Consider the following 17,287-nt stretch of genomic DNA (forward strand, 5'->3'; position numbering starts at 1 on the left):
TTGGGGACAGAGGTCCACCTTACGGCTTTCCCTGACTGGGCAGCAGCCGGCTGGGGGACCGACTGCATTCACCTCTCTTCTGCTGCCTTCTGAGCAGCCCCTGCTACAGCATCGCCACCGTCTTCAGCTGAGAAACCAAGCCAGGCAGCTTGCCAAGCTGACAGACTCTGCCCATGAACAGTGGCTTCTGAAGCAGCAAGTCTCGTGTTTCAGACAGAAGGGAAGTTTGAATGTCACAGATATAGAAAGCGGCGTAACACGTGTTCTTATCCCTAACCCGGAATATCCCAGCAGAATGTCGCGGAGAGAAGGAACTAAGGACATTGCCAAGTGACCTGAGGAGTCCAACAAACCAGAGTGAAAATAATGATCCAAGGGGAAGATCTTACGGCGTTCGTCAACATTTTTGGTGTTAATTTCGAAGATTTAAAAAAAAAAAAGTCACGTCTTTCTACACAGAGACTAGGCCATTTATTGCCTCCAGGAAAAATGTACCCTTCCATGAAAGGAAAGAGCACTCAAAAGAAAACCAACAGTTCCGTTCGAGGGGAGCTCAGTGACTCCTGACGGTGGTCAGAGCCGAGCGGATCCGAAGCCAGGAGTCAAGCAGACATGTGGGCACAGGGTCTCAAGGCTCTGGACTTTCCATGCTTTCCCAGGCTACAAGCAGGGAGCTGGATGGGAAGTGGAGCAGCTGGAGTGCAAATCAACGTCTAAATGGGATCCTGATGCTTGGAGGTGGAGGATTAGCCATTGAGCCATTACATTGGGTCTAGCATCTTTAAATTGTTACATTCTGAAGGGTTTTTTTTTTTTTTTAAGATGTATTTTTATTTGGACGGAGCTGATCTGAAACCAGGAACCAGGAGCTTCCTCTGAGTCTCCCATGTGGGTGTCTTCCCAAGACATTGTCAGGGAGTTGGATCAGATATGAAGCAGTCGAGGCAGGAACTGGTGCCCATCTAAGATCCTGGTGCTTACAGGTGGAAGATTAGCCTGCTAGGTCCTCAAGTTATTAGAATAGGCCTTGCATAACTTCAAGATTTTTGCTAGTCCTCGCTCTGTCTCGTCAAGATAAGCCGGCTCTCTGCCTTTGTTGTATCAATTGCAAGCACACCTTCTCACGTCACTGGCATTTCCTTTTTCCTGCCTGATCAGCCCCTGCCACTTGCAATGATTGTTCTGGCTCCTGTCAGCTTATTTGCTTCAACACCAACTCCGTCGGGATCGGTCACCAGCTGGACCCTTCCTCCCTAGTACAATGCCTGACACCCAGGAAGTGCTTGAGAAATATTTGTGAATGGCAGCTTCTAAAATAAAGCTTAGGGCCAGAGGACTAATTTATATCAATTATCTCAGAGTAAGCACGATTGGCTGCTGTTTAAATGGGTTGCCAAACGGCAGGAACTGCCATGTGCGGGAAAAAAAAAAAAAAAAACTCAGTTAAAAATGGAATGTAGGGGCTTGAGTGAGTAACAAGAAGGGGCTAAATACCAGGAGATTGACAAAGCCAATGTAAATAGCGATCTCTGAAATCACTATAAAAATTCAATCTTTGTTCTATACTTTCCGGGAGCAGTACAGCTTACCATGAAAAAATGGAGCAAGAACTCCATGGGTTGTTGTTTTTAACTCCTCCTACCTGCGTTAAAACCAAAAGCAAGAAGTCATCAATCAGACACTGGTTCTTAGGGGGCTCCGACATGGGTGTCGAGGACATCAGGAAACCTTGTTTAGGATAGATTAAAACGATCCCAGGCAAGCCAGCGCTGCAGATGTGCGAACTAATTAGAAGCCATTACTTGCAAGGGTCCGTTGCTTAAGTTAATGATCTGTTGCTGCCGCCTAGAAATCCTGAAGAACTAGCATGTTCCTTGGACACCCGGCAAGCCGTTAACTAGCCGTTAGTCCAAAAGAAGACACTTTTTTTTTTTAAAGATTCATCTTATATATTCAAAAAGTAGAGTGACAGAGACAAAGAAAGCGGAAGAAGCAGAAAGGGAGAGGGTTTTCCATCCACGGGTTCACTCCTCAAATGGGCCCTACAGCCAGGGCTGGGCCAGGCGGAAGCTCCATCTGTCTCCCCGCTGGGAGGCACGGGTGCAGGCACTTAGGCCAACACCCACTGCTTGCCCAGGGCATCACGTTGGAATCGGCTCAGAGATTTGGGAAGCACCAACCCAACTGGCTGAGCCGCAGCACCTGGCCCTACAGAAGACACCTGCTCCTTCTGCTGAATTATATCAAAAGAAAGTGAGATGGGCTTTTTTAAAAAAAACATATTTAAAAATGAAGAAGAAAAGACCAAGAATGGTTTATTATAAACGAAGTTGGGTGGAAAGCAGTTAACAATAGTAAAGTGTGAAAGAGGGAGAGATCTTACAGATAAAAAAAAAAAAAGATAAGGAACGTTGAGTCCTTAGCAAGTCCTGGGTGTTGACGTGTTTTGCATAGGGCTGGGGTTTTGTACAGTGGTGAACACCGGGCACGGGCCCTGCATCTCTGAACAAAGTGCCTGGGTTCGAGGCCCAGCTCTACTTCCAACTTCAGCTTCCTGTTCATGGAGAGCAGGCTGCATTCCCCGTCACCTGCTTGAGAGGCATCGGCTTGGAGAACTAGACCTAAGGTCTGCAGGCAGAGCAGAAAACAAGATTAAAGTCAAGCTACTTTTTAACTGAATGCTTCCATAATTACATATAACATAATGTTCACACATAATATGCACACATGTAGAAATATACAAATGCATATTTTAATAAAATATACAAATATATAATATAATAAATAAATATATATATATATAGGGAAGAAAAATGAAGCGTTTCATGCTGAACATGCAGGAAACACAGCCGTTTGCATTTTTTGTCTGGGAGTTAAAAAATTTAAATCAGTAAAAATAAGAACCACGCTGGTGAAAAATCCAGCCCCAGAATCCCCGGTGCAGGGATTTGCAGGCCTGAAGTCCCAGCCTGCCCCCCAACTCGGCTCCTCCCGCCCCAGCCCAGCCAGGCTGGGGGAGGAGTCGAGGAATCGAAAGAGAAAACGTGTCCAGCTGGGTGGCGGAAGACCTCGGGCGCCGGGAGCGGAGAGCGCGGGCCCCGGGATGCAGCTGCCGGCTTTGCGGTGGCTCTGGCTGCTCTGCTGCAGCTGCAGCGCGGGAGGCGCCGGCGGCGGTTCGAGTCCCAGCGCCGCCCTTCCCCGGACCTGGCAGCGGAACCCGGAGCGAGAGGCCGCCGCCTTCCGGGTACCGAGCCCGCCTCCCTGTGTCTGTTGTCGTCTCTCCCTGTCCCGGGGCCTGGGGGTGAGGGGCTCAGGTGGCCGGGGGGTCACCCGGCCTGCAGCTGGGCGCGTGCACCGGCCAGTCTCCCCTGCGGTGCCACGTGCCGGCCTGTTTCAGACAAAAGGTTGTATTGATTTCCCGGGAGAGACTGGTCGCTGCGGATTTAATGCGCGCCAAAGTCATCAGTGGGCTTGTGCACAAGCGCTGTCCTTTGGCCGTTCCCGGTGGCTTCCAAAGCTGTCCTAGGTCACACTTTAGGGAACCCGAAACGGGCTGCGTGCCTATCCGCAGGAGAGAAATCTGGCTTTTGATTTTTTTTTTCCTTCCGAGGGGGGCGCTGGTAACCTCCTTTTGTGATCAGAAAAGTATGAGCAAAAAGTAGCCTGCAGTTAGTAAAGTCAGATAGGACTGCTTGGGATTTATGGTCCCCAGCCACAACCGCTTTGCCTTGCGCCCTTAGAAATTCCCCCTGACTTGGTGGAATCCTAAAGAGCAGCCTTTTATTGTCTTTCCGCGTGTGTGTGTGTGTGTGTGTGTGTGTGTGTAACCAATGCAATTATTCATACTGGTGTTGCACAGACCACAGGCAGGAGACAGCAATGAATGGCAAATGCAGCTTTCCCAGGAGAAGTAGAATCCAGGTTGGAAGATGAGGGATTGCAGGTGGAAGGGGACAGAGTAGGGATACCTCTCAGTCACTTCATCTCCATAAAATCACATCCTGTTGTGAACTGGGTAACATTCTCTGTTTCCTTATCGCACACACCATGTGCAGAATTCCCCCATGCTTCCTCAGGAAGTAAAATTTTAAAAGTTAACATTTTATAACTCAGAGCAATAAAGTTCTCCCAGTTATGCTATGGAAGCCCTGTACATTATACCGTGGAGAGCAGATGGGTATTCAGCACCAGGTCCTAATGGCTTTGGACCCTGGTATGGTGTTTAGAGGCCGTTGTATTCGCAGAGAGGCTTGTCAATGGGACTACTTGAAGCGTGATGTGGAAGGTATTTAGAGCAAGGCGCCTGCAGACCCCTTGGTTTTCATCAGGAATATTTGTACAGTCACCTGCTGTTGTCCTATCTTGACTCTAGCGTGTGAGCTGTAAGAGCCAAACATAGACTCGCAATCCGTTTGACTTGTTGGAAGTCGGCCTCGCAGCCAGAATGGAAGTGGACCAAAGTCACATGAAAGAACATTGATGCAGGAAGTGAGATATGGGCATTTTAAAATTTTTAAAAATTTTGAAACAAACGTTGGGTAAATGTGGAGTGTCTCCTACTGGTATATCCAATAGGCTGCTGCATATACGTGGATACACTGATAATTCTATTTTACCAAGAAAACCACTTTAACTCCAGGAACCCCAAAAGCATGATAATGGAATGACATTTTCTATATTCCAAATATTCCTTATTTAAAGGCAAAGGAAGACATACGAGAGGGCGAAATGACCACTTACTCTATCATGAGTATAATGCATATTTTCCTAACAATTTTTGTTTCAGTCCAAACATCCTGTCAGTCAGTATTATCCCATCTGTCATTATCATCGTAGGACACATTGTGTCTGCTCCTGTGATTGGGATTGGCTAGAGCAGGCTGCTTGCAGCTTGTCTTGTTCTTTGTTTGTTGGCTGTCCCCTGGCACTTCCCAAGTGTTAACAATTCAGCTCCCCGGAACATTCTTGAAGAATAGGCTCAAGAGAATAGGTATTTACTAATTGTTGTAAATTTTCTGCCATGTTCCTTTTCCCATAAATGCTACCTCATTGGCTACAATTAGGAATTCTTTTTTCTTTTAGGAAAGTCTTAGTAGACAACGATACTTGAACTCCTTCTTTTCTGTTGAAAACTCCTCTGCCTTCTATGGAATAAATCAATTTTCTTATCTGTATCCTGAAGAGTTTAAAGGTTAGTTCATACATTGTTTACTTTTAAAGTATTTGCTTAATTCTTCAGAACTTGTTTAATTCTAATTCTAGTAAGTTGAGTAATAATTAACATTTATTAACTACTTGCTGTCAGGTAAGAGCCCTGTGCTAACCAACAGAAATGTAAGTTCGTAGTCACGTTGTGTGAGTTATGACTGAAGAATTGAATGTTAAATATTTACACATGTCCATGAACCTGTGTCAGTTTTTCCGGCATTTCTAAGAGTCTTCTTGTGCTATTTTTGTTCAAGTCACCCATGCTTCCATGAGTTGTGATAAGACAAATGATGTCACTTTTATCCATTTTTTATTACTGACCTGGTTCTGTCAAACAAGTTACTTTTATGCACCAGCATCAGCCTTATTGTAGAAACTTGTGTCTATAGCTTTCAGTTGAATGTACTCCCTGTTGTAGGAATGCATGAGCAAGAACGTGAAACAATAGATCCACTAGTCAGTTATCCTGTCTGCATGAAGATTTCAACCTGAAAAGAATCCCAAAGGTCCCTCCCTACAATATACTGATTGTCTTTTCATCTTCTGTTTCTTCTCAGCCATTTATTTAAGAAGCAGATCGTCCCGATTCCCCAGATACCCAGCGGAAGTACAGATGTCCCTCCTAAATGTGTCCTTGCCATTAAAATTCGACTGGAGGGATAAGCATGTTGTGACTCCAGTGAGAAACCAGCAGGCGGTAAGTTTTAGAAACTTTTTTCCTTTTTCCTCCTCTTTGCATGAGAAGACCCATTTTTGGTCAAACTCAGTGCAACTCGTTAGAGAACCAATCATCTCTCTGGGTGAAACTGAAATGTAGTCATCTTGTTGTGACAAGGAAAAGAGACACTTGGGAGGAATGAGAGGCAGCTGTGAATCCCAGAGCTCTGTCCTTGAGTATAGAACTTCCTTGGGTTGTTCTGCCATGGCCACTGCCACAAGCCAAACGGCTCAGGGATATTACAGCTTCCAAGCCCTCACTGAAAAAGTAAAATGGAACTGAATATAGTTGTCAACAATCTGGCCAGATCTGGGTATTCCAACCATGGTCAGCAAGCTCCATAGGAAACCCTTACTCTTGGGAGAAGGAAGAGAACTGTAAGGATGGGGTGGGAGGTGATGCCCGTCTCCAGCAGGAGCACAACCAGTAAGCCAAAGTCTCATATTCAATGAACTGCCTCATCTTTTTAAAAAAATCATGTTAGCTCAAAGCTTTTCTAAAACTTTGTTTTGAAATGTCAGGAACGTTGATGGAACCATCCCATTTCTGTTTCTGAACAGTGTGGCGGATGCTGGGCCTTCAGCGTGGTGGGTGCGGTGGAGTCCGCGTGGGCCATCAAGGGGCAGCCTTTGGAGGACCTCAGCGTGCAGCAGATGATTGATTGCTCATTCAACAATGACGGCTGCAGTGGAGGCTCCACCCTGAACGCTCTGCTGTGGATGAACCAGGTGACGAAGCTTTCATTGCTCTGTGTGTCCCCTCTGTGGGATTCAGCTGTGTAATCAGCATTCAGACTGCTTAAATATATGCCTAATATATACTCCCTCTATATACTATTGTATATTTATAATAGCATATATACAATATTTTATATGTATATATCCACTCTGTATATATTACTGTTGTTGTTGCTCTGCCTCTCAGACAAATAAATAATGCTTTTAAAAGCAGTCAAAACGGCCTGGCATGGTAACCTAGCACCTAAAGTCCTCACCTTGCACACGCCAGGATCCCATATGGGTGCCAGATCTAATCCCGGGGCCCCATTTCCCATCCAGCTCCCTGTTTGTGACCTGGCAAAGCAGTCGAGGATGGCCCAAAGCCTTGGGACCCTACACCTGTGTTGGAGACCGAGAAGGAGCTCCTGGCTCCTGGCTTTGGATCAACGCAGCTCTGGCCATTGAGGCTGCTTGGGGAATGAATCAGCAGACAGAACATCTTCCTCTCTGTCTCTCCTACTGTCTGTATTTCTGACTTTCCAATAAAAATTAATAATTTTTTTAAAAAGCAGCCAAAAGGTAAAATCTTACCCACATAGCTTTTTCAGAAAACAAAGTTGTTTCTGATTTAGGATTCATTCATAGAGAGTGAGCGGGAAAGAGATCTTTCCTGTGTGGGTTCACTCTATATGGCCTCAGCAGTTCGGACTGGTCCTGGCCAGAGCTGCGAACTCCTTCCAGGCCTCCCATGTGGGTGACAGGGTCAAAGCACTTGGGTCATTTTGCTGTGCTTTTCTCAGAACATTGACAGAAAACTGGATCCAAAGTAGACACCCAGAGGCAGAAGCAGTGCGTGAGAGGCAATGGCCTCACCCACTGCGCCACAATGCCGGCCCCTCTGTTCGTGTCTTAATATTCATTACAGTTAAATGCTCTTTTCGCAGACAGTTATCACATAGTGCTGTGGAAAGGGTGTGAGCACAGGATTATTCATTGTCATAGAAGCCCTCACGGTAAAGGATAAAAGGGATAGGGTGGACTTGCTAATACTGTAACCAACAGTATTGCGGATTATAGCTGTGCCCAATCTGTGCTGAAGTCGTTGTCCCCACCCTGTAGGATTATGTTCTGTGTACACAAAGCAACCACTAGCTACCTGAAACCAGCAGAGGACAGTCACCAGATCTAGCTCCCCAAACCAAGATGTCCTTCCAGTCTTCATGTGTTATATTTTAAATCCCAGCAACTGCTTTTATACATTGTGCATAACCATGCAACAGGAGTCTCCCCATTCCATAATGACATGTTTCAAAAGCGGACAATGAAGGAGAGATGAGTGTGAGATATGAGATACGTGCCAGATGAAGGAAATCCTCAGACAGGACCAGAAAAAGATGTGCGACCTGGGCATTGTCTGAGCACAGACACTGTAGCGAGTCTGGAGGACTTGGATAAACGTGAGGTCAGCAACTCTGCAAGGAAAGGGTGTCACCCTATTGTACACTCAGGAGAAAGATGACTAGTTGCTTTCTCATTCTGGTCAAGGTTATAGGAAGAAAAGCTATGAGAAAAAGTGGCGCCAGAGAGAGAGAGAGAGAGAAAGTATTGACTCAAATTATTGAGAATGTTTTTGAGTGGATGTTGTGGTGCAGTGGACTAAGTCTCCATTTGGGATGTCACATCTATCAGAGTGCCTGATTCAACTCTGCACTGCTCCAGTGCTGCCCAGTGTCCTGCTAATGTGTACGCTGAAAGATGGGGGGATGTCTCTGGTGTTTGAGTCTCTGCCATTTGCTGTGGTCTGGCCTGGACTCAACTATTGGAGGCATTTGGTCAATGAATCACGGCATTCTCAACCTCTCTCCTCTCTTTTTGTCTCCCTTTCATATAACTAAACACGCGTAAAGAAACTTTATTTCTTTAAAAAATATTTACCTAAAAATTAAAAGTCGTAAGGAAGTGTTGAAGGTATTGCATAGTTGATGCTATTGTGAAATTCTCTATAGTTTTTAAAACACTTGTTGGTGAACATTTTGGGAAACTTTTCTTTAGACACGAGTGAAACTAGTGTATGATTCGGACTACCCCTTCAAAGCGCGGAGTGGCCTCTGCCGTTACTTCTCGACCTCACGTCCTGGGTTTTCAATCAGAAACTTTGCTGCATTCGACTACAGGTAAATGTTACTGTACTTTTTTTCTCCCTACAAAGCCTGAATCTTATAATATTCACTACGGTATCACAAAACCTGCTTAACTGAACTATGGCCTAGGGAGTCGTGTGAGCTGCCAGTCGCCACGCACTGGCACAGATGTTGTTTCTAACATATGATCTCCGTGTAAAGCCAATGACTTTAAGCGTAAATTCAGTTTGTTACAGATTTGTCTTTACCACCGTCTTCTTACTAAATATTCGCATCAACGTTCATTTTTCAGCCTTTGCATTGAGCGAATCCACAATTACTGTGTGTAAACTCTGCAGCCAGTTTCAAGCAGGCTATATCCCCAAAGCCTTTTGTGAACACTGTCAACTTTCCAGGTGTAACATCCCTAAGGATGGATGATGTAACCCACACTTTATGTATGGTAAAAAGAGCAGGGCTAGACAAGTGTTTGAAGGAAAACCCTGTTAGAAATTGATGGTCAGGGTAACTTTGGATAAGTTTACCGAAAGATAGTCAGTGAGAGGAAGAGAAAGGAGAAGATGGAAGGGGCTAGTCCTAACCCTATGGAACTGTATCAAGAACAACAAAAATTTAAAAACAAAAATGGAAAATACAAGTCTTGATAAAGAATTTTTATGATTGTATTGTATTGTATTGTATTGTATTGTATTTTTATGATTGTATTGATATAGTGCAAAATAGGCATTTGGGGTGATAAAGACAAAACTCTAGAAACTCCCGATTTCATTATTTTAAAAATACGGTAAGTCTTTAAAATTACAATAAAAATTTGTCTAAAAGTACCATAGAGGAACTGAATTGAATTCAGATAAGGTAACAGGATGCCCTCTGACTTACTGATACTGAATATAAAAGAATCTCTTGATCTAGATGGTGCCTGCACATTTGATCGGAAGGAAACCAAGGGTGAAATTGGATCCTTGAACAGAATGTGACCTGTTTATGGAAGAATGAGTGTGGCAGAGGACTGGCAGGCTGCCCAGCTCCCGTCTGTGCAGAGACGGCTCTGCCACAGCCCTTGGAACCACACCAGGAAGCCTTTATGCCGCAGCTGGCGTGCTAGATTGGCTATATTTAATAAAATGTCTGGGTTACTCTGTATAATGGTTAGCATCTCCTCTGAGAGGGAACAGAGCATGCTATCTGAATGAGGGGAGGTGTGTAGGATGTAAACCCTCCCTTACCTGAGATTCCCCAGAAAGGGTGTGCGCTAAGGAAACCAGATTTCCTTCTGTTTTTCAAAGAAACATCTTTGATTTCACTTTGCATGAACTAGCTAGCTTTTCTTTCTTCCTTTCTCTCTTTCATTCTTTCTTTGAGAAGGAGAGAGAGAGAGAGAGAGAGAGAGAGAGAGAGAGAGAACAGTTAGATATCTTTTATCTGCTCTTCACTCCCCACATGGTCATAACCACAGGGTTGAGAGTCAAGGACTCCGATCAGTTCAGTCTTGCGGGGTGCAAAGTTTGTAGGGCTTCAAGTACTTGACCTTGTATACAAGTACTGTAGTATGATGTGCATACAATCCAGGTATCATCCTAACTGCTTTATGAAACACCTGCTCAGTAACTAGACATTGTTTTGCACTAGGTAGGAAGTTTTAAGATTGTTAAGATGCAATACTACTACTATTACTGATAATAGTAATAGGCTTGAGTCAGAATTAGGGAAGACAAGTAGAGAGAATGCAAGGTTTGTTGGCCTTGGGTGTTTCATTTAGAAGGAAGAAGATTCAATGAAAATGTTCACAGTTACAATGAACATGGAACTCCGTGACAGTGCACTGATAAAGGCTGGCACATTAGTTTTTTTTTCCAGATCGTTTTCATATTTTTTCTATCATGTATTAGCCACTTTTTCATAACCTTTCTGTGTAAGTTCTTTTTTTTTTAGGAAATTGACTTTTCATAGACATAGTTCCAGATTATAATGATATTTCCTCCCTTGTAATCTCCAAGGTCGACATTTACTCTCACACATTGACTAGTGCCCTGATTGTCAAGGGGGCGGGGGCAAAGGTGGCAAGGGGTCTTCAAATACCCAGTAAGTATCCTTATTTAAAGACTATTGCATTTTAGCTGGGTATCAATATTAACCTGTTACAAAACTCCATTCCCCGCCTCCGTTTCAGCTAGACTTACCTACGTGTCAGGGTGCCACCGAGTGTATTAGACCCTGAGGACGTGTTGTGCATTAATGCTGACATTTTCTCAACAGAGGTGTAGCTGTTTTTCTTTTCTCTTTCTTTAATCTGAAATACGTGTTGAATGGCTGGAGTTGTAGCAGCTATCATGGACCATTAAATAATCTTGAGGATGGACGCTTTCTATAGCGCAACATTAACTTACGTAGTCTGTGCTTATCCTAGAGAAGTATACAAGTCCTGAATTACCAGTTCTCCATACATTTTTGACCTTCATCATTGCAGTCATTTGTCATTGTAAACATGCTCCCACATGTGATTAAATAGATCGTTTGTATCCTTTCTTAAAAACTGAAAGTCCATAAGCAATTATCTCCTCTTTTGGCAGCGACAAAGAAGATGAAATGGCAAAAATGCTTGTCACCTTTGGCCCTCTGGTAGCGATCGTTGACGCGGTGAGCTGGCAGGATTACATGGGAGGCATTATACAGCACCACTGCTCAAGAGGAGAGGCCAACCATGCTGTTGTCATAACTGGCTTTGATAAAACAGGTAGCTGGGGTGCACTTGGTGGCTTGTTACACTGGAACACTGCCAAATGGTCACCATTCTGTAGAACGTTCCAGTTCAGTGTGCTCTGTGTGCCGAGTCCTTTCTAGATCTCTACAGCTCCTGGGAAACCTCCTGGGTGTAAATTCCATCAGGTTCTGGAATTGTTTGGTAAATACCTGGTTAAAATGATTCTTGCTTATTTAAATAATGTGCATTCTCTGATCTACTTAAAAGTAATTGGAAAATACATGTACTTATTATATTGTGCTATTTAGATTTCTTCTTTATTTTCCTAATCCCCCAAAACTTGGTTTTGTTTTTATTTTACACAGTTCCATAATGTAGATTCATATCAAATACATATTTTAACCAATCGAATAATTATACTAAGTACAGATCAACTTTACTTAGCTAATTTAAGTTAGCGTCATATTAGTTACAATCTTATTCTCAGTGGAATTTATGAAATAACCCAGTTTAAATAAATATGCATCCGTAATAAACATGAGATTTTCAGGGTTTGTTGCCATTCTGTGTTTTGTAGGGAGTATACCTTATTGGATCGTGCGGAACTCCTGGGGCAGTTCCTGGGGAGTGGATGGCTATGCCCATGTTAAAATGGGGAGTAATATTTGCGGTGAGTCGTGAATTTGCATGTAAAGTTCTAGGTTAAATATCAAGGAAGGTTCTTTGAATATATGAACATGACAGAACTGTCTAATGAAATTCTTCACATGTTTGGCAGTAATAATTATCATTCTTCAACTTTAATTGATTAAAAACAGACAGGGGTGAGTATCGGGACACAGGCATGAAGACATATCCTGGGACACCTGCACCACAGGGGAGAGCATCAGTTTAAGGCTCAGCTCAAGACCCATGCTCTCTGCTCTTGGTCCTGCTTTCTGCGAGGCAGCCCATGATAGAACACGTACTAGGGCCTTTGTCGCTCACATGGGACACCCAGAAGGAGTTTCCACACTCCTGGTTTTGACCAGCTCTGCTGTTTTTTTTGGGAGAGGGCATTTGGATAATGAACCAGCAGAATGAATATATTATGTCTCTTTCTCTCTGCATCCTTCCCCATTCCCTGGTTTTATTTGTATCACACTGTCTTCAAAGAATTCATAATAAATAAATAACACTTTACAAAACAGGAATAGAATTAGAGGTTTTAAAAATACAGACACTATTGCAAATATTCTTATTTTGAACATGAAGAGGAGCTGCAGTTAAAAAAAAGAATTATAGGGGAGCCAGCAATTTATTTATTTATCTTATTTATTTGAAAGATAAAATGGCCCTCAGATTCTGTGTATAACTTGAATTGAGGTCTTCTACCCAAGGAATTGCCTGGTTAAGAATTATAGAAAGATCTAAATGGTTCCCAAAAGTATTTTCTAAAAAGTTGTGGACATGGTGATTGTCATGTGAGTTTTATGAAGAATGAAATAATGCAGAGTATATTCCTTTACCCCAAGGGATGTCCTATGTTCGCCTTGTTACAATGAGGTCCACCCTGCAGATAAGCCATATGTTGTCTTCCCTGTGATGTCAAGTTCTATCTTCGTGTAGGAATCACTGCATCAGTGTGATATTTTTTGAAATTCTGTTCCAGTTTAAGTCTTAAAATATTACTTAAGTTATTATATATATATTATATATATTACTTATATATACAATGTGATTTTAGATGCATTTCATAATTCAGCAAACAACTTTTTGGTCAATTGTTTTGGTTTTCCACATGAAGCAAAAAGTTGGAAAATTTGTAGGAATCTCTTCTTGAGGTTGTTATGTTTATTACACTGATACTGGTCATGAATAAGTTACGTTCCCTTATAAGACACTAAGTCCTTCTGATCCCAAATGAAAATTTCTGTTTTTTTTTCTTTGCAGTGGGTGTTCAAAAGTCACTGGGAGAAAAGAGACTCATCATGATAACTTCTTCCCCCTCTCCTTTAGGCATTGCAGATACTGTTTCTACTATATTTGTGTGACATGTTGGGCAGATCGAGAGACAACTACCAAGATGAAGACCTTCATAATGCAATGTAAGCTGGTGCTTTAAACATTAGACAACTCCAGGCTGCAGCAACGCTCCACAGATGGCTCTGGTGCCCAGAAGTATTTAGACTCAGTTGTAAAGATTTGGACAACCAAAGTCTGTAAGCAGAAGCCCAGTCGATGGCCCCCAAGGAAACCCCTGGGGAAGCTTCCTACCATGAATGGAAGGAGATTCGGAGTTCTGAGGGAACCACATAATTAGCTAACATGAAACTTCAACTTTTTCTTCTTCTTTTTTAATTCATGCAAACAAGGCATCTACAGGTCATTCCTGAACATACAGAAACTAGGCGTGGAGATCTGTGTGTCAAAATAAACATGCCTTTTATTTCTATTTTTCCATGAATATTTGGAAGTACCTTGTATTTAAGCTTAGCCAATTTGAAAAGGCTACTCTTATCTTTTTTATGTTTGTCTTAAGTGAAGTTTTTTTTCCCCCTAGGGTTGTGTGTTAAAGGTACTTGTCTTACTTTTATCCCTAATCAAAGAAATCGCCATCATGAAAGTGTGGGTGCCTCTCACAACTGGGTTAACAGCCTTCTGAGACAGAATGCCTTAAGGATTTCTTTTATGCAGTGGCTGCTTTACCTCAACAAATGGTGCTGTCCCCTGAGTAGCAGACTGATCACGTGGAAGCAGACAGAGACTAAGTCCCTTCTGGTGAAAAAGAATTCAACTAAGTGACCAGCGTGACACCTGTGTGATAAGAAAGCTCAAGTACTTTTGCCTGAGACAGGTTGCCATTCTATGATTTTCACTCTCACCGGGAATACAATGGCTTTTGTTGCTTACAACTTTCTCCTTGTCCTAGGCAACAAAATTTCCACATGCGTTCTCATTCTCTTCTCACTTCTTGCTGCTTAACTCCCACGCTTTCCTGTGACTTGGCTCTCCTGACCAAAGAATTGCCTTTGTCCCTTACCTGTCCTCTTCATTTAGTAATCACGTACGTGGCTTGCCGTATCTCTAAGCCTTTCATGACATCACCCTCTCAGTTATTCCTTCCATGACTCTGGGCATGACTCCGCTCCACATCCACACTGCTAACCTGAGCCATCAACTGGAAGGAGAGTTCCCCAGACTCTGTTTGCCAAGGTTTTGCTTTGTTTTCCTGCTCTCTCAATCCCAATTATTTGCACTTCCCTTTGCCTCTCACACGGCTTCCAGTCCTACATCCGTGATCTCGTTTGTGTCAATCACTGCGTAAGATGAACATGGCATCCTCAGCAGTGACCTATATCCTGTGACTGCTCGTGACCTGCCCGTGGGAAGCAAATCACTCCCCAGACTTCCGAGAGATAGAACAAGCTGGCCTTCCGACTGGATACAAGCACAGCCATATAAAACGCATTTTTATAAGAAAATCATGTCAAAGACTAAAAATATATTCTCTGTGTTTTTTTCCCCTAAAATTTATGGTATTCTTAAATGTAGCAACAATCAATTAAAAAAAAAAGCCAGAGGCAGACGCCACCCGTTTTCCCTCTCTCTGCATTCACACATCTATCTCCTATGTCAGATAAACAAAGTCAACATTCCAAAAGCAATATTAACAGACTATATGAATCTATGTTGATGCAAGTTTAGAGACGTTCCAGAAAGGCAAATATTACCATTTTCATCGATAAATGTTTTCACTATCAAAGAATACCAGAAAAGGTTAATGTCCTGGTTCCTCCCGTGTGTGTTCAGTTACTGACTGTATAATATAAATGCGTTTCTAATATTCTGTACGACATGTTTAAAGTTTTTAAAATTTTGAAATTAATATTTTAGCTATTTCCAGTTATTCTGGAATTTGATATTTATAATAAAGCAACCTACATTTAATAAAAGAGTATCCGTTATCAAGTGTATGGGTTTTGTTTTCTCAGCACTGTGTGAAATTATGGTCTACGCAGGATTTTCCCAGCAACAGTCTAAATTCAGTTTTAGTTAAGATACACACTTTTTTTCCTTCCTATCTTTTAGTAATAGCAAAACATACCATACATCAACTTTCTCTATCTTAGTATCTTTTGTCTCCACTATTCGGTAGTCTACTGTCAACATAAAATAACAAATGGAGAACCCACACAAGTACAGGCAACTAACATTCAAAAGGAGAACTGAAAATAAGCCAGGGAAAAAGGTTGGTCCCTTCAAAAAAATGTTGTTGGGAAAATTGTATAGCAGCCTGCAAAAGTAAGAAACAAGAGCCTCAACTGTCACCTTATGCAAAAACAGCTCTAAATGGATCAAGGACCCCAAACTGCACTCAGAAACCATCAGCTAAAAAAAAAAAATGAAATAAAGGAAGCATTTACCAAGTCTTTTGTAAAGACTTCTTAGAAAAATCACTCAAAGCACAGGCGGTCAGTGTCAAAATAAACAGATGGGACTACATCCAACGAAGAAGGAAACAAGCAAAGAAAATGACCAGCAAAGAAGCAACAAATAGTATGTGAGAAAGATTGTGCACACTACACAATTGATGAGGGAGTAATATCCACGATTTACAAAGAAAGGTCTACATTTAGAACTCTACTAAGAGCACCTGCTGGTGTGGAGGAGGGGGAGAAAGGTACCGCCCTCCACTATTGGTGGGAGTGTAGTCTAGTTCTGTCACTGTGGAAGTCAGTGTGGAGAGTGCTAAGGGCACTGAAAATCGACCTGTCCTATGACCTAGCTCTCCTACTGCTGAGAATATATCCAAAGCATATGAAATCAGCATATGAAAAAGAGATCTGTAAACTCATATTTATAGGAGCACAATCTACAATAGCAAAGATATAGAAACAACCCAGATACCCATCAAAAGAGGAGTGGGTAAAACAACAGTGGTACATCTATTCCATACACTACTCCTCAATCATTAAAAAGAATGAAATTCTGTTATTTGCAACCAAGTGGTCCCAACTAGAGACCATTATGCTCAGTGAAACCAGTCAATCCCAAAAGGACAATATCATATACTCTCTCTGATATAAGGCAACTTTCATGTAAAATGTAAGATCAAAAGATACATAGGTAAATGTGTATATGTATATGTATGTGTGTGTGTGTGTATGTGTGTGTGTGTGCATTCATCTAGAGGAACTATAGAAGGAAGACTATCATACCAAGAAGGAAGATAAAGTGTAGCATGCATTTCTACTCCTGAATAAAAGATAGATGCCCAATGAAACTCAAAACACGTCTTGACAACAGGATGCTGGAGTTTCCACTATTGCGTACGCCTACAGTGTCGTGATGCACTTAAATGGCAGATTGATGGACTTGTGACAGTTGCAGCATTTTAAAAACCACAAAGAGTAAAAGAATGGGATTTATCTTTTCAAATATTTGAATACATTTTTGTACAGAATGACATTTTATTGTACACAATATCTGTAATTGTTGGGTGACTTTATAAGTTTACAAACTATAAGCAATGAGGTGATGATGATCACATGAAGTGGTTACTTGAAGTTAAATTTGGGAAAATGAAATTTTAATAGGAGAATATCCTATATACAAGGTTATCATTGAACGGATTTACATCTCATAGTAATCTTAACTCTTCTATATCCACAAAATATAATAAACTTATTTCCCAAACTGAACCAGAATACCATGATGTAAAACTACATATGCACATATGTTAACATTGTATGTTCAATATCATTAATACAAAATAAAATCATAGACTAGAAAAATCAATAGTCCTTGGAGTTTTGCA

At 42.1% G+C, this 17,287-nt stretch overlaps 1 protein-coding gene across 1 annotated transcript; it reads left to right on the forward strand.

Annotated features, from left to right (window-relative positions):
* The first annotated feature begins 3,035 nt into the window (after nucleotides 1-3,035).
* On the forward strand, nucleotides 3,036-13,858 carry CTSO (cathepsin O). Its single transcript, XM_004591466.2, has 8 exons — nucleotides 3,036-3,244; nucleotides 5,083-5,191; nucleotides 5,766-5,905; nucleotides 6,487-6,654; nucleotides 8,698-8,819; nucleotides 11,357-11,520; nucleotides 12,065-12,157; nucleotides 13,486-13,858. The coding sequence occupies exons 1-8, from the start codon at nucleotides 3,104-3,106 to the stop codon at nucleotides 13,518-13,520; spliced, it is 972 nt and encodes a 323-aa protein (XP_004591523.2). The 5' UTR covers nucleotides 3,036-3,103; the 3' UTR covers nucleotides 13,521-13,858.
* The last annotated feature ends 3,429 nt before the right edge of the window (nucleotides 13,859-17,287 follow it).

This window comes from Ochotona princeps, chromosome 32, assembly GCF_030435755.1.
Source record: "Ochotona princeps isolate mOchPri1 chromosome 32, mOchPri1.hap1, whole genome shotgun sequence".
NCBI lineage: Eukaryota > Metazoa > Chordata > Mammalia > Lagomorpha > Ochotonidae > Ochotona > Ochotona princeps.